The sequence below is a fragment of the Salvelinus fontinalis genome, chromosome 27, assembly GCF_029448725.1.
Source record: "Salvelinus fontinalis isolate EN_2023a chromosome 27, ASM2944872v1, whole genome shotgun sequence".
NCBI lineage: Eukaryota > Metazoa > Chordata > Actinopteri > Salmoniformes > Salmonidae > Salvelinus > Salvelinus fontinalis.
The window spans coordinates 13,709,054-13,731,567 of NC_074691.1; the positions used below are offsets into that span (position 1 = coordinate 13,709,054).

Consider the following 22,514-nt stretch of genomic DNA (forward strand, 5'->3'; position numbering starts at 1 on the left):
AAGAAGCCAGTGTCTCAGTGTTCCTTAATGCCAATCCCACCCCCAAGCAGCCGAGGGGCCCGTGGCAGGGCTGGGCAGGCAGGCGGCAGGCCACCACAGCAAAACCAAACACATGGGCGGGCGGGCGAGGGGCGGCAACACCAACAGTACTATGATTGGATATCTGGAGTGCGATCACAGCGAATCACGGGTTGGTTTATCAATTGCTTTTACTTGCTAGAAGGATGATTGGAGGACAGAGGAGGATCAGGAAAAACAAACAAGAAACGGAATCTGATTTGCTCGTGGAGGAGTGGAATTTCCAACAAACTATAACAAACTGATGGGAGATGGCGGGAGAAAAAAGGAATTACAAGTTGATTGGCAACTATAATACAGATCTAGTGGATTGTCGATAGAGAGAGAGAGGAAGGGAAAAGGAAGCCAGAATGACTCTACTGAAAAAAACAGGAACACAAAAATATAAGAAAAAAACATGAATGAATGAGAGATCTGGAGTGGGAGGCGTATGGGAGGGCGTGTCCTCTCTCCTCTCCGTGTCTACCTTTAGAGTTGCCTGTCGGGATGAAGCTGAGGCTGGGTTTGATGGGAGGGGGAGGGGGCTGCCCTGCAGTACTGTTGGCATTGACAGCCGGCGGCTGGAATGAGCTGGACAGAAAGATCCCATCAGACAAAGGGCGGGGCTTGCGCGCAGAGGGCTGCGGCTTGTGAGCGGGCGGGAGGTCGCCATAGGACTTTCTGGTGGCGGAGAGCTTAACCTGACCTGCAGCGTCCTCCTCCTCCTCCTCGTCATTGTACGAGACAAACTTGGCAGTGTACAAGGCGTCAGGGGAGACGACCTGGGTTTTGAGGTAGGAGGCGTTTCTCTGAGGCGGGGGTGGAGGAGCGTTAGTGGCAGTGGTTGCGGGGAATGCAGTGGGAGGGGGGGGCTGAGGCTGGTAGTCCCTGGGGAGGGGAGGTCTGTACAGACCAGGCTCGTCAGGCGTCAGCAGCTTGCGCTCGGCCTCCTCGTGCTGCCGGCGCCGCCCTTCCTCCAGGCGTGTGTAGTACTCCTCCTCCTGCCTCCTCTAAGGGAATGGGAAGAGCCGGTTAGTGTGGCCAAGGCATGGCTGACTGTCTTGGACTGACACATTTCGCTGGAGGGAGGATCCCATGGCCACAAGACAGCCAGAGAAGTCCTCCACTTCCTTATCTGTTCACTATGTGTCTGTGTGTGTGTAATGTGCGGGGGAGACTGCTCTGTGTGCTGTGTTCTGGGTACTTCATGTGCTCTGTTTTTCATCTCCTCTACATGCTGTGTTGAGAACCGCCGTCGGCGAGATATAGGTACTTTTCTGACAGCTAGGGCAGTTCGAAGTAGTTTGGGTTAGACTACAGTCAAGTGATTCGATAGGCTTGAATACAAGGACTTTGAGAGGGATTCTATGGTTTTAGCTCTGGAAAAGGGACCAGCTAGTAATAGAGATTGGTTGGCTCTGGTTTCTGTACATGGATCCCCTGGGTTAGTGTGTGGTGGGTGGTATGGTGGGTAGGTATATGACATCGATGAGGATGGTGAGGCAAACAGAGGTGACGTGTTGTACTCTGGTATGACCACAGCGAGGGTGGGGCATCCTAGCAGCAGTTCCAAAGCAATGCCTGATGAAATGACAAATGGCTTCCAACAAACGTAAGATTCCGTAAACAACCTGACATAGACAACAACAAGTGACTCCCATGCTTTTTGGGGGTAGGAGGGTTACACACATCCATAGATAACATTACATAACACAGAGGAAGGTGACCATCTTGAGAACATGCCGTTGGACATCGTCATTATTACAGAGCTTTAGATTACCAGTGGTCTGAGGATGACTCACAGGAAAACAACTAAATCAATGGGCACACAGTGAAAACAAAATGGCGCTGGGATGTTGTAACATTGTCACACAAGGTCAGATGACTGGATGCTGATGCTCTCAGACCGCTGGTAAATCAACATCTCCATAACTGACTGGGACTGAGGACAGGAAACACTCAGTGCTCCAAAACCACACTTGGCCTCTGACAGACAAAACACCACCAGGCATCATTAAGATGAGTGAGCATTCTGTCTGGCTGTGGGCTCTCTGACCCAATACTACTTCTCCTGAACACAGAACACTGAACACTACCTCCATCACTAATCACTACTCGACTGGAGTCCTAAAAACCCAGACAGACAGAGTCCCCTCCACAGTTCTCTGATTGGTTCATTGTAGAGGGGCGTGTTCACTATTCTTCATACAGGATCCCTTACAGCTCCGTGGAGAGAGAGTGACCAGGAACAGTAGAAACCTTGAAAAAGCTGGTAATGTTAGCAGATTATAAAAAATGGCTGCCTGTTGCCCCTCTACACCCCCTGAAGGGAAGTGGTCACACAGACCGGTCTTTACTTTCCACTGTATAATTGTTCTCTTATGCTGGTGGGCTGTTTTGTTTAGGCACAACTCATTTTTCATGAGGTAAACTACAATTAGCTGGGCAGATCCCCACGGGGTAATACTTTAATTACAGTGCAGCTTAGTCTCTTAAGTCTCTCTCAGGGTTTACACTCCGTTACTCTGATGTCCTCTGCTTCTGATTTGGCTGTGGCTTTCTGCTTTAATCTGCTCTGCTGGCAATGACATCAATCCTTCACAAAACTTAACTAGCGTCAAAATTGTTTTTACAAAAAATAATGAAACACAGCTGTGTGTCATCAAAACATCTGCATTCCATTGAGGTCTATCAAATTCATATAAAATATAAACTTATTACGGTCTGGCTGAACAGAAATCCCTTTCATAGAAATGCATCATATTTTGTCAGAACCTGTCTAACCAGCTGTGTGTTAGCTAACTGCTGAGAGGACTGTGTAGTGTACACGGTCCGATGGGTCCTGTCAGGGAGGTGTACCTTCTCATCGACCTCTCGTCTGGCCCTCTCTTCCTCTCTCCAGCGTCTCTCCTCCTCCTGCTTGGCCCGGTCCTCCGCCTCGCGCTTACGGATCTCCTCCAGCTGCTGCTTCCTCCGCCGCTCCTCATCCTGCAACTACACACACACACCCACCATTCAGCACCATGTACACGGCCCGGGGACTTGTCCTACAGTCTATGATCTCCTAAAAGGTGTGCTTGGAGATAAATCTGTTGTAGAGTGGAATATATTTTGTTAAATCGAACTGTTTCATATAGTAGACCCAAATGTGTTATACATAAGTGTTATTTGAGGCCCTGCTCTCTAAGGTGGAAAGGTGGAAATATAACTTAGTAACAAACTATCCTCAGATCTACAACTGAAGCAAACTTACTGATGCGCTAGTCACACTATCCTACCTTGAGTTCACATTAATCCAGTCTGTCCCGTTTCCTCAGTCCGTCACAGCTCAACAGTAAAGCCCTGAGGACTGCTACCAGGTCTGCATCTACACACGTCTATACACAGGCTCATTCAGCAGATTGGCCCCCTGACAGGGGCGTCGGGTTTCCAGACAAGGGCCCGTTGTGTTGAAAACGTCTAGGTCTAGGACATTGTGGGGGAATGCTCTGTATGCTTAGTTAAACGTCGAGGGGGGTTTTCTGGGGCCATTTCCACTCTGTCACAGGATAGGTCGTCTGTGTTGAGAGAAGCAGTGTGCACTGCAGACAGGCACATGGCGACAGCTGGACATGCAGAATGAATGACAACAACGTGCAGCAACAACAAACAGCAGCAGCATGGCTGGGCAGAGTGGAGCAGAGGAGTGTCCACTTAATTTTCACTGATGTCATGATGACCAAACAGACTGGAAGTCAATCACCAGATGAAACATGACTACAGACGGACAGAAGAAAACACTGTGCAACTTCCCCAAGGAGAGAGGAGGAGGGAGATGCTACAACATACAGGCTGAGCACCAGCGTTGTTCACACACAGAGCTGGATGACTGGAATGAAGTGGACTGACACCACACGGTGCAATGATGGTTACGCCCCACATGCAGGTGACCACTGCTGGGGAGGGTCTTCCACCATGCACAGACAGACCCCCACTGCAGCAGGCCAGGCAGCTCCCTGCTCTGAAACAACAGCTGCATGGTACTGAGCCTCCCTGGAACAAATACTTTATTTAACCATGCCCCAGTTAGTTTTAGATTCACTTTTCTATAGGTTAGATTAGTGTGTCCTACTGATTTTCTTTTTCTTTCTGGAAATTGTTTTAATAAATGATGATGATTTATCTTATGAGGCATTATTATTTGGTATCGTCTTTAAATGAGCCCTGACCAAAATAATTTGTGTGGCTGTCTGGCCTTTTGGCTCTCACAGAGACCAAGTTAGATCACTGTTCCACAGATCGACAGGGTCCCAACAGCCAATGAGAATCGCAGGATGACTCCCCCGTGGCTACTCTAGAGCCAAAAGTGGCACCTCCAACTTCCCGAACCCACCCCAGGAGCACAGCAGCCGGCCCCCAGGCCTGATGAGGGAGGGCAGAGAATGAAGGAGAGGAAACACAGGTGGAGCCCAAGACAAGTAAGAAAGGAGAAAGGAGGGAGAATGCGGAAAGACAGAACGTACCAAGTCCAGAACAGAGATTGCTGGGACAGCAGTCTGCTGCGGAAGAAGAGAGGAAACCAAAGAGAGAGAAAACAGAGGAGGACAGGAACGTGGGATAAAGAGAAGAAGAAGGTGAAGAAGAAGCATAGAAGAAGAAGGTGAAAACATTGCTAGGGGTTTTAGAGGCAGCAGTGATGTGGTGCCAGGAACATTCCTCCCCAGTATGGGACTGATTACGGCCAGCGGTGAATGTACGGCCCACTTCCCCTCAGACCGATAACGCTCCACTTCGCTCCGTCCGATTCGCTCCGTCCCCCGCTGAGATGCCAGAGCCTGGATGGCAGGGACTCGGAAGAATGTTGCCCACTACTTAAGGAAACATCCTGGAGTCTCACTAGACAGCTTGAATACAAGGTCACAGCAGAGACAGTACTGTTGTAACAGTTACTAATGAGGAGTAATATACTAGAGGGACCTCGCTGGTTGATGTTCATCTGTGCTGTTGTCTGAGGAGACCAGGGACACGAGCCCTCGTTAGATGACCTATGGACGTTTTATTCTATTCAAGTCAGACTGTTTTCTTGCCGAATGTAACACTTTCTGATGGCCATCCTGTTAGACCAGGAGATGAATAATTTCCAAATGGCCATAATTATGAAAAAAAAGGAACAATTTCTATGTGGGTTTGTTGTGCGTCCGGCACCCTGCCCTCCCTCTCTGCAGCCAGTTGAGTACAGCAGCTCAGCTTAGCATGGCAAAGCAATGGCATAAGCATGTTGCAGGTGCACACTGCAAAACATTAATTGTAGCTAGCTACTTACTGGGATTTCCTCAGGGGAATTGCATATCCTACTCTGTACCCATTGAAGGGATACTTTAGGATAATGGCAATGAAGCCCTTTTTCTACTTTACAGAGTCGGATGAACTCATGGACTGTTTTTATGTGATCTGCATCCAGTATGATGGTAGTTTCGCGAGCCAATGGTTAGCGCAATGCCTGGAGGTCTATGGTATCTACTAGCATGCTGACAGTTACCATAGACTTCCAGTCATTGCGCTAACGCTAGTAAGCAATTTCACTAACGCCAGGTAGAAATTGTTATCAATTGCGCTAACACTAGTTAGCAACTCCCTTCAAACTGCACATAGACATACAATGGTGTCCACGAGTTTATCTGACTCTGGAGAAGAAGATAAAGGGCTTCATTGCCAAAATTCTGAAGTATCCCTTTAAGCCCAGTTCCATTTCCTATTTTCCCACTACCCTGCTTGGCCCATGGCTGGCCCTTCCTTGGCATGAGAAATGTCATGCCCTGTGAGTCAAGTGGCTCAAAATGTTAATAGAGCTCAGGTAATTTATAAATGGGTCAACTGTAATCAATGATGAGTCTGTGAATCTAATGATCTCAGCACTGTACATCTTGGGCCACTAGTCTTCCTCCATACACCTTACCTCCCTGATGTGCTGTATGATTCTCTATAGCGTAGCGTACCTTCTCCCGTGTGCTACACTAGACCCCTGCTCTCCAGGGCAGCTCACCCTTGCTCTCTTCTCCGCCTCCAGCCGCTGCATGATCATCATGGTGTCCACGTCCTCGTCGTCGTCCTCCTCATCTTCCTCATCACTCTGCTTGGACTCCTGCAGTCTCTTCTGGAACTGCCACTCCAGCATCAGCTTCCTGAGCCGGTCGCTCTCCTCGGCCGTACGCTCCGGCTTGGCCTGCAGGTCCTGGATCTCCCTGTCCAGCAGGTCTACGATGTGCAGCTGCTGCTGCTTCTCCAGCTTCTCCCGGGCATCCCTCTTCCAGGGGTCTGGGGACAGGCTGTCGCTGGAAGACAGCTCCGCCTTGCTGATGGTGATGTACTGCAGGTCCCGGCGCTCGATGGTGCGCGGCTGCTGCTGGGGGAGCAGCTCTCTGATCACTGTGTCCATTGGGTTACCCTGAGGGGGCAGGGTCGTCACTCTGGGCAGAGTGGACAGTTTCTCAGGCCTGGGGGGCTGCTGCTGCTGGGCCTGCTGTTGGGCCTGGGGGGGGAAGTAGGGCAAGGGCACCTGCTGCATTGGCATGGGGGACTGGGGAGGGGGCATCTGATAGTGCTGTGTGGGAGGGGGGAGTGTGCCCCCATGTTGGTTGTTGTTGTGGGCTACAGGCATGGATGGGTTACGGACCTGTCCCAGCTTCCTCTCCTGTTCCCTCCTCTTCCTCTCCCTCTCATCCTCTAACCGGGCTTTCTCCTTCTCATACCAGCGCTGCTGTTCCTCGCGTTTCTTACGGTCGGCGGCTGCTGCCTGCTGCTGGGAGGCCGAGGGAGGAGGGGGTAGGGGCAGGTCGGGCTGGGAATCAAAGTCCTGGTAGTGTACAGGGGGAGGGGGCGGTGGAGGGGGAGGGAGGTCTGTGCGTGTGGCCTGAGCCACGGGGCCTGGGTGCGGGGTGATGGGGCCAGGGGTCTTCCAGCGTCCCGGGCCACTCTTGTGGTTACTCTGGGTCTTGTTGGAGGAGTAGTTGAGGTGCTCCTGGCTGGAGGTGGAGGACTCCACGGAGGAGGAGACCTGGTGGTGGTTAACCCAGTGTTCCCCACTGCCTCGCTGGTAGTCAGCCTCTCTCTGCTGCTGCTGCTGCAGGTGGACCAGGTCCTCAGGACGCAGGGTGGCTGGAGGGTAGCCCCCCGGGAGGTCACACAGCTCCTCCTGAGAGTGGCCAATCCGCTGAGAGGACAGACACAGCAATCACATACACAAACATTAACACAGTGCAAGAGCAGCACAGCACTTTTACACCACCGTATACACCTAGTACATGTGTAAATTAACAACATGCAGGTATAGTATTTGATATTATGAGAGACGCTATTCAGACAAAACATTTCTGCATGATTCCTTTGCCCGTGTGCCCACCTGCATGGCCATGCTGCTGTTGTGGTCTTCCATGGAGCCAGGAGGGCCCCTGTCGTCAGCATATAACTGCCCCGCGGCCGGGCCCATCCGGTCTGTAGACTTGGAGGCTGGGATGGTGAAGTATTCCCTGGGGTAGGTCTGAGTTGGGATTGGGTAGGCCTCGGGACGAGGTGGAGAGGGCTCGTCCTATAGAAAAGGAAAAAGGGGACTACTATTAGAACATACACTACGGTTGGCTAAGAGACGTGGGATAAACTAGACAAAACGCTCGTGGTCACGGTGCAGATTTCCGGCATCAGTGTTATTAACGGTAGCAGATGGCGGTGGGGTCCTGTGCTCAGGGAGACCATTGTTTGTTGACAGGATAAGAATGTGGGAGAGGCAGCACACGAACACCACTGGTAGCTAATCAGTGATAGTGGTTGGAGAGCTGATGCGGATTTATTACAGGGGGAACAATAGATAAAGCTATTTTCAGTTACGCTGGAACGTTGTGATTTTACCACCGATAATGACTCTTAGTAATCTTGGTTATTGTTTTGATTGTGAGAGCTGAGAAGAACGGATTGAACACAGGGAATGCTGCAATAATGTATCGTCTTGTTGTGTGACTGGTCTCATAACTGAGACAGAGTAGACCTTCTCCTCAGGGAGATATGTTACGGCGACATTCCTCTGACTGGTGGTGTTGCTGTGGTTACTCACATCAGCACACAGGTTGCCCGTGGAGACGGAGGTGATCTTTGTCCCAGGTCCTCCTGGGTAGACGGCATTTCCTCCTGGACTCTGACTCTGGTCTGGAGGGAAAACACCAGGTAGTCAGAGCTGAGCAGACACTAACTCAGTGGTCACACACACACACACACTACTCCAGTGATCACCATTCACCAACAGGTTGACATTTATTGTCATGAATCTTGCAGAACTTAGTGAGGCAGATTTTAGTGATTTCATCTAGATTGGCCATTTGCTTTTTGGTCTTAATATAAGGTTAGGCATTAGGGTTAAAAATTTGATTTTATGACTTTGTGGCTGTGCTAGCTAGTAACCACTCTGCAGAGCCGCCCCCAGGGCAAGATTCATGACAATAAATGCCAACCTGCCATTCACCATCTCTTGCCCTGGAGAGCTATGGGGTTTGGAGGTTTTTGTTCCAGCCCAGCACAAAGGTCTATGTGTTGGAGTTTATTTGAAAAGTTTAAGTAGGAAATTGCATGCATTTTTATGATTACAGAGACGGTGGCCAAGTCTCAATTAATACTTTCCAGTCAATCATATTTCATGGCTTTTAGAAAGGGCTCACAGAGCTTGTTTTTCCACTCACAGCTGTCCCCCAGTGTTAGTTATGGCAAAATATTAATGAAGCAAGACAGACAAATTTAACTGCCTTGAGTTTTATTTGCGTGTTCTACGCACTATCTGTAAAGATAGTGGCTGACTGGGACAGGCAACGTAACATCCCAAAAAATCCTATTGAAACATTCTCTGTAAAGCAAACTTTCATTGAGGTTTTATATGGTTTATAATTGGTTTCTCTTTTCATTATCAGTATCCTTTTCCAGCGCTATGATATCCGTAACATCCATAACGGTTGTGGATGTGATGGACATCGATGTATCATATCTTAAGCTCCCGAAGCTTGTGCATTCACCACATCGTGTGCTTGTTCTGGGACGTATTCTTCAGACGTTTACTGAAGGAATTGGTGATATCTTGAAAATGTGTTCTAGCTAAGATTCTCTTGGAAAATGTATGCTGAAATACATTTCTCATACATGGCAGTATAGTGTCTTTTTCAAATGAAACCCCCAAAAATACATTAACTTAATCCAGTGTCCAGAAAAGTCGATATACAGTTCCAGTCAAAAGTTTGGACACACCTACTCAGGCCAGGGTTTTTCTTTATTTTTACTATTTTCTACATTGTAGAATAATAGTGAAGACATCAAAACTATTAAACAACACATATGGAATCAAGTAGTAACCAAAAAAGTGTTAAACAAATACATTTTAGATTATTTAAAGTAGCCACCCTTTGCCTTGATGACAGCTTTGCACACTCTTGGCATTCTCTCAACCAGCTTCATGCGGTAGTCACCTGGAATGCATTTCAATTAACAGGTGTGCCTTGTTAAAAGTTAATTTGTAGAATTTCTTTCCTTAATGCGTTTGAGACAACCAGTTGTGTTGTGACAGGGTAGTATACAGAAGATGGCCCTATTTGGTAAAAATAAATACAATTATAGAGACTTGGTCCTTTGGTCTGATGTGTCCAAGTTTGAGATTTTTGGTTCCAACCGCCGTGTCTTTGTGAGATGCAGAGTAGGTGAACGCATATGTAGTTCCCACTGTGAAGCATGGAGGTGGTGGTGTGATGGTGCTTTGCTGGAGACACAGTCTGTGATGTATTTAGAATTCAAGGCACAATTAACCAGCATGGCTCCCACAGCATTCTGCAGCGATACACCATCCCATCTGATTTGCGCTTAGTGGGACTATCATTTCCTTTTCAACAGGACAATGACCCAACACACCTTCAGGCTGTGTAAGTTCTATTTGACCAAGAAGGAGAGTGATGGAGTGCTGCATCAGATGACCTGGCCTCCACAATCACGGACCTCAACCCAATTGAGATGGTTTGGGATGAGTTGGACCGCAGAGAGAAGGAAAAGCAGCCAACAAGTGCTCAGCATATGTGGGAACCCCTTCAAGACTGTTGGAAAAGCATTCTAGGTTAAGCTGGTTGAGAGAATGCTAAGAGTGTGCAAAGCAGTCAAAGGCAAAGGGTGCCTACTTTGAAGAATCTAAAATCTACAATATATTTTGATTTGTTGCACACTTTTTGGGTTACTACCTGATTCCATGTGTTATTTCCTAGTTGATGTCTTCACTATTATTCTACAATGTAGAAAAAGTCAAATAAAGAAAAACCCTTGAATGAGTAGGTGTGTCCAATCTTTTGACTGGTACTATATATAAAGATAGAATTACCTGTTAGGGTGTGGTGTCTGGCCTTGTATAAGGCTACCTGTAATTATTCAAGCCTAAAGTACTGTGCCAGGGGTGCCAAACATACGGATCCGGCCCACTAGGGAGTCCAATCCAGCCCGCGGGTGGTTTGAGTAAAAATGTAAAACATTTAACTGAAACAAACTCGATATACTTCAAAATGACTAAACCAACTGGAAACTGTTTAGGAATGATAATGGACCTACATACATACCGTTTCTTGACTGTCCAGCTCGCTAATAATCACAAGACAGCCAGGGAGCATCCACAATTCCAGAAATGATTGACAGAGGACTATGTATTGCAAATATTGACGACATGGAAATACAACCAATTTTCAGTGCGGCCCTCCGGACCTCTTTGAAGACTGAATGCAGCCCCCCCGGGGCAAAAAGAGTTGGACACCCCTGTACTATGCCTTCTGCTGACATTTTAAAAACATTCCAAATGACAACACGTTATGATAGATTCGGATCAAGAAATCTTTAAGATTTGAATGTCTATTTCAGACTCTAATGTCCACAACGTAACATCCATAAGGGTTGTTTTTCCTCTCTAAAGTAATAATAGAAATGACAATATTCATTTGATTGTTTTTGTGTCCAGCCAAGCCTTTCCTTCGAAATGGCAATCCATGATTTGACCTAAAGCAGACTCAGACTTTTGCTAATATGTTCAGTCTCCCCAAAATGCTTGTCCCATTTCAAGTAACATCCATAATACTTCTTATTTGCTTAATTTTTCTAACACGTGATTTTTTATCTATTTATTTATTTACATATCTAATTTTTTTATTCTTCTCCAAACCACAAAACATAAATAACAAAGAAAAACATACATGTCAATATTAACGAGTCCACCTTTTGGGGTATGCACTCCCTCCAATGGGTGCTATATTCACACAGCAAATGTTAATTATATTTTCTTCATTTTGCATGCAAATCTAATGTCCATAACGCTGGAAATCGCCCATCTACTCACTGGCCACGTTGGGGCTGGAGCGGTGGTCGGCCCGGTTCTTCAGTAGTCTCTCCTCTCCGCTCAACTTCTTTGGTTCTGGGTAGGCCTGCCAGTCGGCCTGGGGGCTCTCTGGAGAGCCGTTCTGGACCGAGTTGTTGTACAGTTCAAAGCCTTCACTCTTTGGTCTCAGTTTACCGTTCTTATCACGCCCTCCTTGTAACGCTGAGAGGAAAAGGAGAAAGATCATTTTTATTTAACTAGGCAAGTCAGTTAAGAACACATTCTTATTTACAATGACGGCCTAGGAACAGTGGGTTAACTGCCTTGTTCAGGGGCAGAACGACAGATTTTTACCTTGTCAGCTCGGGGATTCGATCTAGATTCCAGCAACCTTTCGGTTACTGGCACAACTTGGCTACCTGCTGCCCCTTAATGAGCCAACCACAGCAGACAGTACATGTACAATGGACATTGTTAACTATCAGTCACATTCTCAGTACAAACACTACCAGCTAGCCAACGCCCCATAAACTACAACCGTCTCGCGCCAATACCACAGAAGTCTAGAGGCTGAATGTTGAAAACAAAACAAAGTGGACTTTTGCCTCTGACATTTCATGGAATCTGGAGCCCTAATGCCAACTGCTAAGTTTGGTCCAAACCCTCATTATCTACTTAGTCAAACCCCGGCTTTCCTCTGACTCCAGACCATTACTGGGGACAACAAGGAGGGACATTGTCTGCATCCAAAATGGCACCAAACTCCCTATGTAGTGAATTACTTTTTTACCAGAGACCATAGTTAACAGCAGTGCCCCCGTTGTCCTAGCAGACCCTTACCTCTGGGCATCATAGGAGAAGGCTGGTTGAGGAGTGTGGCCAGGCCGTGGTAGATAGCACCCTGTTTGGCCACTTCCAGTGTTACCACAGAGCCTGTCCTCGTCATCAACTCTGCAGCCCTGAGAAGAGATATTAATGGGATTCAGAATACATTGGACTGGGGAGATGATTGAACGCAACAGAACAAATCAAATATGCCGAATTTATAGTTTTTCATCGTGGCAGTACCAAGGACTGATGTTTATGAGACTTCCATTGGCAGACCAGGCGTTCACATAACTGTATCAGGAATGGCATTCTCCATATGCAATCGCATTTAGAAGAAGTTAATTTCCCAACAGTTTTCGACTGTCTGTTTGGCGCTCAAGCCTTGTGGTTAGTCATTGGCAGAAACACACACACTAACTTCTCAAAGCCATCAATAAATCCAAGATTTGGACCAGATTCTGTCGTCAGTTTAAGAGCAGATTTAGTGTAATGAGCCGTATGCTTTTAAATCAACGTGGCAATTAGATTTTAAAAGTCCATCTTTTTTCCTACGAGAATAGACAACGATGTTATAGATTGAGCACTGAGCCTCAACTGTTTTGGCATTTGTAAACCAAAAGAACATGCCCAAAAGGTTTGTGCGTGTTTGTCTGAAAGGATATAAGTTATGGTGGGTGCTTATATTTATCCTATGTACAAGTATGTATTACACTCATGTATGGAATGGAAATGTGTTTTTTTGCATATCCCAACACTCCCCGAGACACCCTCAGATAGTGGGGTAACGATCAGGGTCAGCCATTACCAAGCAATTAGGGTTAAGTGCCTTGCTCAAGGGCACAGACAGAGTTTCCCCCTTGTCGGCTCGGTGATTCGAACTAGCGACCTTTCAGTTACTGGGCCAAAGCTCTAACCCAACGCTCTAACTAATCTGAGAGAGGTGTGAACCAAGGATAAACTATTCATTACTACTAGACCCAACATAAACAGAGTGGAGGTCATTGTAAGTCAGTGCACTGTAGATAAAGTCTCTGCTTGTTCTACGCGATTGAGCTAATTTACTTTATGGTGTGACTGCTGCTACTGAAAGAGCTCTTTGTATCAAATTGGCCTTGATGTTCTAGTATCAGTTTCATCTTGGTTTCTCCACTCTTCAGCGCTTTATAAGGATAACAGCAGGACATTACGTGTCCTATTCCACTCCTAAACCCAGGTTGTTCTGTACACAAGGTCCAATTGGTGTTGTGTTGGGGAGTGACCCGGGGCGAGGCGGGTCAGGGAAGTTTGAGGCATTACCTCTCCTGGGAGAGGCCCACCAGGCTGCGGCCATCCACACTCAGCAGCTGGTCCCCTGCAGCCAGACGACCGTCCTAAACACACAAAAACAAATGTAACACGCACACAGAGGAGAGAGAGAGGGAAGGAGAGAGAAGTCATATTATAGTAACATTGTGACTCAATCTAGATGAGGTCATTCTGTATGGAGTTGGCATGATCTAAAACCCTCACCACTTCAGCCGCACCTCCCTTTACAACAGACTTGATGTAGATCCCGAGCTTGTCCTGTCCAGCACCCTTGAGAAAGACAGACAGAAGGGAGCATCACTTTACAAGCCAGACAGTCCGAACACGTGGCCAATAGTGTTCTGTTGTCACAAATGCTCCTGTGGAGCGGATGCTGATCAGCTGACCTGGTAGAACATTGTTGACAATAAACAGAGACCATTTAGTGTTAACGTAGCAGCACAATTCCTCAATAAATCACACAGCTATTGTAGCAATGTGTGGAGGCATCTGTCTGCAGTGAACTGCCAACTAAATGAAACTATTCATCTGGAGTCTAGAGACCCTGAGCAAGACAATTTATATTAAATCGACAAAAACAAACATGGTACTAATTTTGAGGCTACATGAGACGAGGCCAAAGGTGGCTTGACATGATCCATGCCATCTGCTGTTCTGACTAGCCCCCTCAACCAGTTCAGGTTCCCTTTAAGCGTCACCACATTTAAAACACAGGAAAACTACAAGGGGATTCCCCAAATCCCTCTGCCCAAACTAAAATAAATCACTTCATACCGGTTACAACCGGTTAACCCAAATAATTTCACTAGCATCCAACTGAAATACAATCCTAGAGTAGTGTGGAAGAACTCCTGCGAGTCAGTGTTTTATGAGAGTGGACTAAAAATGTATCTGCCATGATGAAAAAGGTATTTTCCCATGGCTGAGCTCTCCAAAGGTAACTACCCAATATAGCATGCCCAGACAGGCAAGATTCCAGTTAGCAGGTAATAGCCAGCTTTTGTCCATACATTTGTATTTGTATTTTTTAAAGCTGATAAAATTGCCATCGGCCAATTGTCCGGGAAAATAACAAAAAATCCCATTGCGTAATAATGCTTTTTAGCCTATTCCTTGATGGAAATACCAGTCGATGACAATACATTTGACCGTTCAAGCTTATTGGCCTGTAGGTTAATTTGCATAATTTTGTGGAATTAAATTGGTGCGCCTACAGTATATTCGGTATGTATCTTATTTATCACGCGTACAGCATACAGATACAGAACCATTGAATTGAAAATTTGTCAGACTCGGAAAGGTCAAATCAAATCTCGGAAAGGTCAAATCATGACGTCAGTGATCTTCAGGTCGGAGCTCTAGAAAGAGGCCCAAGTTGGAATTCCAAGTTGGATGACCATTCAAAATATTTTTTTTCCCAGTCAAAGCTAGTTTTTCCCCCCCAGTACCTAGTTGTCTTGAACGCACTGAAGTCTGAGATTTACGAGTTCCCAGTTTTGAACGCGGCATCAAAAACTGAAAAATGAAGGCAGGCTTCATCAGCGCGTCACACACACCACTTTGCAATGAGTTGGAGGCCGTATTCATTTTGATAACTGTTTTCCGTTAATTGCATTACGGAATGTACATTTGTGCGTAGCCTACTGCCTTGTGCGCATTGCTGCGCTTATAAAGTGAAAAAATAATAGTTGATCAACATTTTAAGCTAAACGTTGTGATTGGTTGCATCAGGCTAGGCCTATTGGCTGGATAAATGTGGGATCTATCGTCCAACAACTGTCCCAGAGTCTGTTTGGAATAGGCTATTTCTTTCTCGACAAGCTGACCAATAGAATAGGTAGCCTAAACTTTACTACTATAGTAGAATGACAAACTAGTGATTTTGCTCTTTGTTATTCGAATTGTTAGCAGAGGAAAAAGTACATCTGGACAGTTAACATATTTACGCGCAGGTTCAAAGTGCACATCAGAATTTGGTAAAAGGACCGCACGTTGTTGCATCCGCGAAACGCATGTTCTGTTAATATGAATGACCATATTCTAAATGTGATTTCTGTCATTCTGAGCACGGTGGGTGGACTCCCTAATCAGGTTATGTGCCCAATGCATATGGGTCTGGTAAATGTATCATATGTCCAGTAAATGAAAAAGGTTGTCGGTCAAATGTCCAGAGTCAAATTTTCCTAAAGGAAATCCTGGGCCAGAGCCAGCTGTAATATTTGGGGAAGATCAGGTAAAGATCACATTGAGCTGCCTGGAACAGTACAGTCTTGTTCTCAAAATAACACGAGGGCCCTGTTCACATGGATCTACAGCCCAATAATACCAGAAAATTGTAGAAAGAGCTTTCACCTGTACAAACACAGCAGGCTAGATAATAGATACAGGCGGTGCTCTACCTCAAGAACCCCACCGAAAACAATTGCTCCTTACGAACTTTGTGTAACACAATTCAACAACATGCTTGTCTGAAGGAACCTACGCAACAGAAATCAAATGAGCTCGACAGAGAACTTGCCAACCAGCCACTATGAGTGTGTGTTGTTGAGAACAATGTTAGTCTCTGAAGTAAAACATTAACTCCTTCATTCAATTCAAGGGAACCAGCACCAGAGAGACAACAGGCAGACCAGGGAGGGAGATCACAGCACTGCTCTCCTCCATGGTCAACAACACATTCCTCTAGAAGGTGCAGCAGATAGCTACCGCCACACAGCACAGCCTGTCTGGTGGTCCTGCTCTTCCACAGCACCAGTTCCACACTACCTTATTACTTCCTCCCCTATTCAAGTGACTCACAATAAGACCCTCGACATTAGAGTCTGCGCAGTAACACCTCGACGCTGGTCAACATAAAGGATGTGTGGTGGGCCCTAGTGACCCCTAACAGAGAGAGTAGCAGGGGATTGTGGGTAGAGATGAACTTCAGCTGGAGGTGCTAACAATACACATGTCAAACACGAGAACCGGGATTGGGGGGTTTGACCAGGAAAAGCCACCCATTGGCCATCTCACACGGAGGCTGCTGTGGATGCGACACGCTGTTGTTTTAAGTCTGATGTGTGGTGGTCAGCTGAGAAAGGCTGGCGGTCGACACTAAAGCTTGGGGAGAGGTTTGGACAGCCGCCTGCGGTCTGAACATCTGTTTATTCCTCAAAGCGTTTGATGGGCGTTGTGAAGAGCTGCCAAAACAACCACTGAAATGTAAACCAGAGAGGATTCGACTGTCACACTCCTTACATTGATGCCTTATTTGGATGCTAACGCAAAGAATGTAAAGACAGAGGATCTGAAGAGTAGAGAGAGAGAGGGAGCGAGATCTGTGGTTAAGGAAGCCCAGCACAGTATTCAGCCACAGTAGCGGTGAGGAAATGCAGAAACAGAACCCGCCTGAGAAAGCCTGGCTATTTACACCACAATAGACCATCAGCAGCACCCATCCAGCCCTCCACTACCCACACCCCCAACAGTTGTCTAGGTCTTAATTGAAAGGAAAAAACAAAAACCAGCAGACACGAGGCCCTCCATGGAATGAGTTTGACACCCCTGCAATAAGAGATACCTTCAGATAGACTAAATACGTCAATCTGTTCAGTCTGGCACTGTGGTGGAAGTCGTTCATCTGGCGTAGGTGTGTGTGTTTAATTATGAACAGTGCAGACACTGGAGCTGTAGTATGGACTCCTCCTAGAGGGATGTCACCTGAGCCCGGAGGGGGACATTCCAGAGGGCCACCCGTCCTCCCGGGGGACCCAATGGTCCCGCTCACACATAAGAGGGGGTCCCCTTACACAGGTCAGGACTACTGGCCCTCTGCCAGGCTGATACAGATTCATGTTTATTGTCCTACAAGAAGAAAATCTTACTACAGCTCACATTTGGATGGGGGCAGGAGACTGGGTGTAGTGAGAGAACCAGGGTGCCAGTCATAAGTTACTGCCACAGGGGACAAACAAACCTGGGAATGCACGTACGTGCGTGCGTACGTACGTGCGTGCGTACGTGCGTGCGTGCGCGCGTGCGTGCGCGTGTGTGTGTGTGTGTGTGAATGCGTGTGTCTGAATACTTTTGGCGACCCCACTTCATTTCCCAATGATCCCACCGCTGTTCTAGATTAAGGCCTTTACATCAAGGAGTGATGTGAGGAAAATGGGAGTTCTAACCGACAGAGAGAGAGAGACAGAGACATTTGAAATGGCTATATTGAAACTGTTTAATATGATCCTGAGCATAGGTTATTTCCCTGACATCTGGAATCAAGGATTTATAGCCCCAGTCTTTAAGAACAAAGATACATTTGACCCTAACAATTACAGAGGCAAGTGTATGAACAGTAACCCGGGGAAGGTTTTCTGTAGCATTATAAATGTAAGAGTTCTAAACTTCCTTAATAAGCACAACATTTACACCCCCACTTTAACGAGGCAGTGAATGAACAGAAAGAAAGCATGCAGGGCATTCTATGCCATTAATTTTTTTTAAACAATTTAATTAAAATGTGTCATTGAACCAATTGCACTTTATGGCAGATATGTGTGGGGTCCACTTGCAAAACAAGATTTCAACCAATGGGACAAACACCCCATTGAAACCCTGCATGCAGAGTGCTGTACGATTCTCCTACATGTCCAGAGGAAAACTACAAACAATGCATGCAGGGCAGAATTAGGCCAATATGCACTAATAATAATAATATAAAATGAGCAATTAAGTTTTGGAAACATCTAAAACACCGTGACCCCCACTCATATCATTACCAAGCCCTGCAATGCCAAGAGCTGAGCAAAGAAAAGAGTTCGCTCATCCAGCTGGTCCTGAGTTCACAAACCTGTTTTACTAACACACTGAAGCCTAACATGCTGACCAAACCGGACACGCGTGTGCACGTTGATTTTGATCACCCACACCAGAAGCAATCAGGACACGCAGGTTGAATCAAAACAAACTCTGAACCAATTATATTCATTTGGGGACAGGTCGAAAAGCAAGAAACATTTATGGCAATTTAGCTAGTGTAAGAAATTGTAATAGATACTGGAAACTAGTAATAACAACATTTCAACATAAGCCATCTTTTATACAAAATACACATACTCCTCATTTCTCTTGGACATATGCTGGACTTATTAAGACACCAACTACAGACACACATAATTCCCCTCCCCCATAATAACCACAGACACACACAACTCAAGGTTGGAGCTCAAGACAAAGAACTATCTCAGGAACCAATGGAACGTTGACACCAGGCCTGTTCAGGACTACCCAAGACCCAGATCGACCAATCGGAAGGCCAGACTTCCAGATCAACCTACTTTGCTTGTTGTCTATATAAAACTGTACAACTGCTTAAACTACCTCTTTCCGGACGATTCCATACGAGTCAGACAGAAAGAGCCTTGCTGCAAGGTTTTACTAAGATGTCTTTACATGTGATTAAACGGCCTTATTATAAAATTATCCACCTCGTCCTATTGTCTCCTTTTGTTCTCCTGTCAACAGTAAACGTTTTATCAACACTAGCTAGCTTGCTGTTGCTAGCTAATTTGTACTGGGATATAAACATTGGGTTTATATCCCAGGCAAAACAAAACTACATGACTTATTGGGAAAAACAAGCACAAACAAAATGCAGTGCTATCTGGCCCGTATAGTGTAGCATGGCAAACTATTTGACCATGGTTACTAAACCTTGACAAAGTACAGGCTCAGTGAGCACAGCCTTGCCATTGAGAAGGTTAGACGCAGGAAAACTTGGCTCCCTGTAGAGGAAAGGCTCTGCAACCACTGCACCCCAGCTGAACCCGAGACAGAGCTATATTTCAAGACAAAATGTCAAAAATCTAAAACAATTACAGTGTTTCAAAGACCTCTCTGATGAGTATAGGCGCAGAGAGCTGTGGGGTTGGCAGACCATTACAACAAACCTGCACATGTCCTCTATGCAATTGTTCAATGTATGGTTATTTTGACCTTCGCTTATTGTTGTCCAGCTGACAATATTTAAGATTGTTAAAATTGTAAATCTCCAAAGTAAGCTTTGGCAATATGTACATTGTTACGTCATGCCAATAAAGCAAATTGAATTGAGCGAGAAGCATCAGGGCTCCCCTACCCCGCCTTTGCCTATCAGCCCGACAAAGTTCATAGGCTCAGCCTTGCAAAACATATGTAACAGAAGTCTATAAAGTCCATTAATAAAACGCTGCAGTGCTATAAGAGCTCTAATTGCTACCGTTTTTAAGTACGAGGGTTGGCCAGTGTAGTAGAATGCCGGGTGGTATTTATACCTGCCTAAAGGTGGTATAATACCCATTCATCCAACATGTATCCCACCGCTCTCACTAAAAAACATCCTTCCTCCTTACCTAAAACACCTAAAGACCCTAACATTTATTTTAGTGAAGGAGAGGAAGTTTATGCACTGTAACATTATGGTGAGCACATGTGTAGCTAGCTACGATGCTGTTGTTAACTATCAGGTTGTCGGAGGGTGTTGGACGTGTCGAGTTGAAGTCACGCTACACGCCTCGCCCGATGCTGAGGGGAGTTGTGTGTGGAGTCAGAGCGTGGCACACATCACACCTGGGGATTGGAGCCAGACAGCTGGGGCTGCGAGAGCCTCAAAGGAGACTATTACAGAGTGCTATACAGCTCTAACACGTCTAGTCACGTCTCAGAGACTGTAGACAGCATGTTCAGAGGAGAGATCCAAGCTCTTTACAATTGAAATCCAATAGAAACGATGCAAGAAGATGACTGGCAAGCTGCAGTATTCCAAAGTGCCTAAATGCATTCCATCTATTTCAATGTTATGGTTGTGCTTGGAAAGAGCTCCACAATTTCGCACACTGCAAGAGCTATTTTAGACAGAAAATGTTGTCCTAAGTGTGTTGACTTGCACCACTAACAGCAGACCATATGGTAAACAGGGTGGGCAGGGGAAATGACCCCCTTACGTTGTAATAGCTGCTCAGTTCACCGGGTGTTATGATCTGAGGCTGAGCACATTTCCACTGTGATGGTAGGGTCCAGTAAGGACACAGTCCTAGCACAATCCAGACACATATCACATCTGTACACACACACACAGCAACATCACCTTTAATGGATTTAGAAGCTTTGACATGCCACAAATAGATGTGCCTTATAACAAACATGGAGAGCCATTACAACAAGTTGATAAAATGTTGAACTTTTATCCACATAACAGTTGACCACTTACATGAGGAGAAATGTGGACTCAGTTCAGATTGGTGCCCACTGTTCAAGGGGAAAGCAGTTCAGATGTACAGTACTGAATATACTTTACTCCAATCAGATGAATGTGTTGGCTGTAAGTCACAAACAGCTCTCCCGTCCCGCCCTGCCATGAGTGCCTTGTAACCCAGTTCTGCTCTATAGGAATTTGGAGCCAAGGCATCAGACTCGGCCACACAACTGGCCTTTTGCACTGAACCGGCAATCATACTGTGTTTGTTTTTGTGTATATGTCAGAGTTTCCGTTAGGAAAATGTGGTGCCGGAAAATGCCAATAGCGGCGGGTCCAATAGGGAAGTAAATGGAAATAAATTTGCCAAAATGATATAATTACTCCTGTCTATACAAAAATAAAATACTTCACCAGAAAGCATGACTTAAGTCAAAAAGGAATCAAGGATCATTAGCTATTAAAAGAAAATTACTGAAATGTTTCAAATCATAAGCTCGTATGCCTATGCCCATTTGGGAAGCACGCCATTTGTGCAGCGCGCGTGGAAACAGGCCTAGCTGATTATTGAGTTGCAGCTGTCAGTGAAAAGCATCTGAAATATGTCTGAAGATAACGTGTCTTCAGTATAACTTCAAAACAATTGACACAAGAAGAGGTGTGTGGCAAAGATACACTGTAGGAGAGCCTCTATCCAGAACTCAACTGTCTTCCACAAATTCTTGCACATTCATTGTTTAATTGTGTGAATTATTTGGCCTTTTATTAAAAATGTGTATCAATTGCCCATTTCATACGGTGCTTTCGGAAAGTATTCAGACCGCTTGACTTTTTCCACATTTTGTTACGTTACAGCCTTATTCTAAAATGGATCAAACTAAACATTTTCCTCATCAGTCTACACACAATACCACATAAGGACAAAGTGAAAAAAATTGTTATATTCATTTCTGTTAATGCATGTATTAGTCATCTACAGTTCTTCATTCTCGGAGTGGAAACGGTATTTGCAGAGTTCACAACCTGCTACACTTGTGAGAAACTAGTTTTACTTAATTTCATAACCATAAGAGAGTTGAACATTTTTTCCATTGTCTTTTGTTTGGAGTGCTCCATGTGAGCAATGAGCATGTTCCTGGTTTCTCGGTCCTGAAAATGTCGTGCACCAAAACAGTTCAACAAGGGATAACATTTAGAATTGTTGCGCAATGAACGAGCTGATTAGAGCACAGAAACCAGCTGACGAGCTGCAGGGAGAAACCCCACTGAAAATAGGGGTTCCCTAATGCTGTATGCTGTGCGCGTGTGATATCTGGGCTGGATAAATAAGATACATGATGACTAAACACAATTTAATTCCACTCAATTATGCTAATTAACCTATAGACCGATAAGGATGACGTCAAATGTATTTCCATCAACGAGTAAAAAAAAATATATATATATGTTTTCCCCCCCTTTAGTTATTTTGGCCGGCTGCATTTTTATTTACGTCAATTGCCGGCTAACGGAAACCCTGGTGTATATGTGTGTGTACATTCCTGCATATATCTCAAAGCCATACTATGGTCTGCAGTTTCCTGCCACGGGGGTTTAATACAGGAGACAATAGTTAGGTGGACTGGAGTCCTGAGGGATTTCATAATATACACACACAAATCTCTGTCTCAAGTCAATTTGTCCACAGCTCCAAGGTGGTCAATCTGACCTCCATACCGAGGTGGAAATAGCTCCATCAATACACTTCATTCTTAAAGGCGACGCAAT

General features: G+C 45.7%; 1 protein-coding gene across 17 annotated transcripts in view; it reads right to left on the bottom strand.

Moving 5' to 3' along the window:
* The window catches only part of LOC129825082 (afadin-like), a 133,185-nt gene that overhangs the window by 9,879 nt on the left and 100,792 nt on the right, over positions 1 to 22,514 (bottom strand). For 6 of the 17 annotated variants that reach the window (XM_055884863.1, XM_055884847.1, XM_055884849.1 and 3 more), the window contains 10 exons: positions 13,742 to 13,807; positions 13,529 to 13,602; positions 12,245 to 12,363; positions 11,426 to 11,626; positions 8,141 to 8,232; positions 7,436 to 7,621; positions 6,080 to 7,246; positions 4,560 to 4,592; positions 2,917 to 3,051; positions 545 to 1,067 (listed from right to left, as the gene is read on the bottom strand). In XM_055884863.1, the coding sequence (XP_055740838.1) occupies positions 545 to 1,067; positions 2,917 to 3,051; positions 4,560 to 4,592; positions 6,080 to 7,246; positions 7,436 to 7,621; positions 8,141 to 8,232; positions 11,426 to 11,626; positions 12,245 to 12,363; positions 13,529 to 13,602; positions 13,742 to 13,807 (2,596 nt within the window). The remainder of the gene's footprint in view (positions 1 to 544; positions 1,068 to 2,916; positions 3,052 to 4,559; positions 4,593 to 6,079; positions 7,247 to 7,435; positions 7,622 to 8,140; positions 8,233 to 11,425; positions 11,627 to 12,244; positions 12,364 to 13,528; positions 13,603 to 13,741; positions 13,808 to 22,514) is intronic. The other 11 variants (XM_055884860.1, XM_055884858.1, XM_055884857.1 and 8 more) reach the window with 5 other exon arrangements.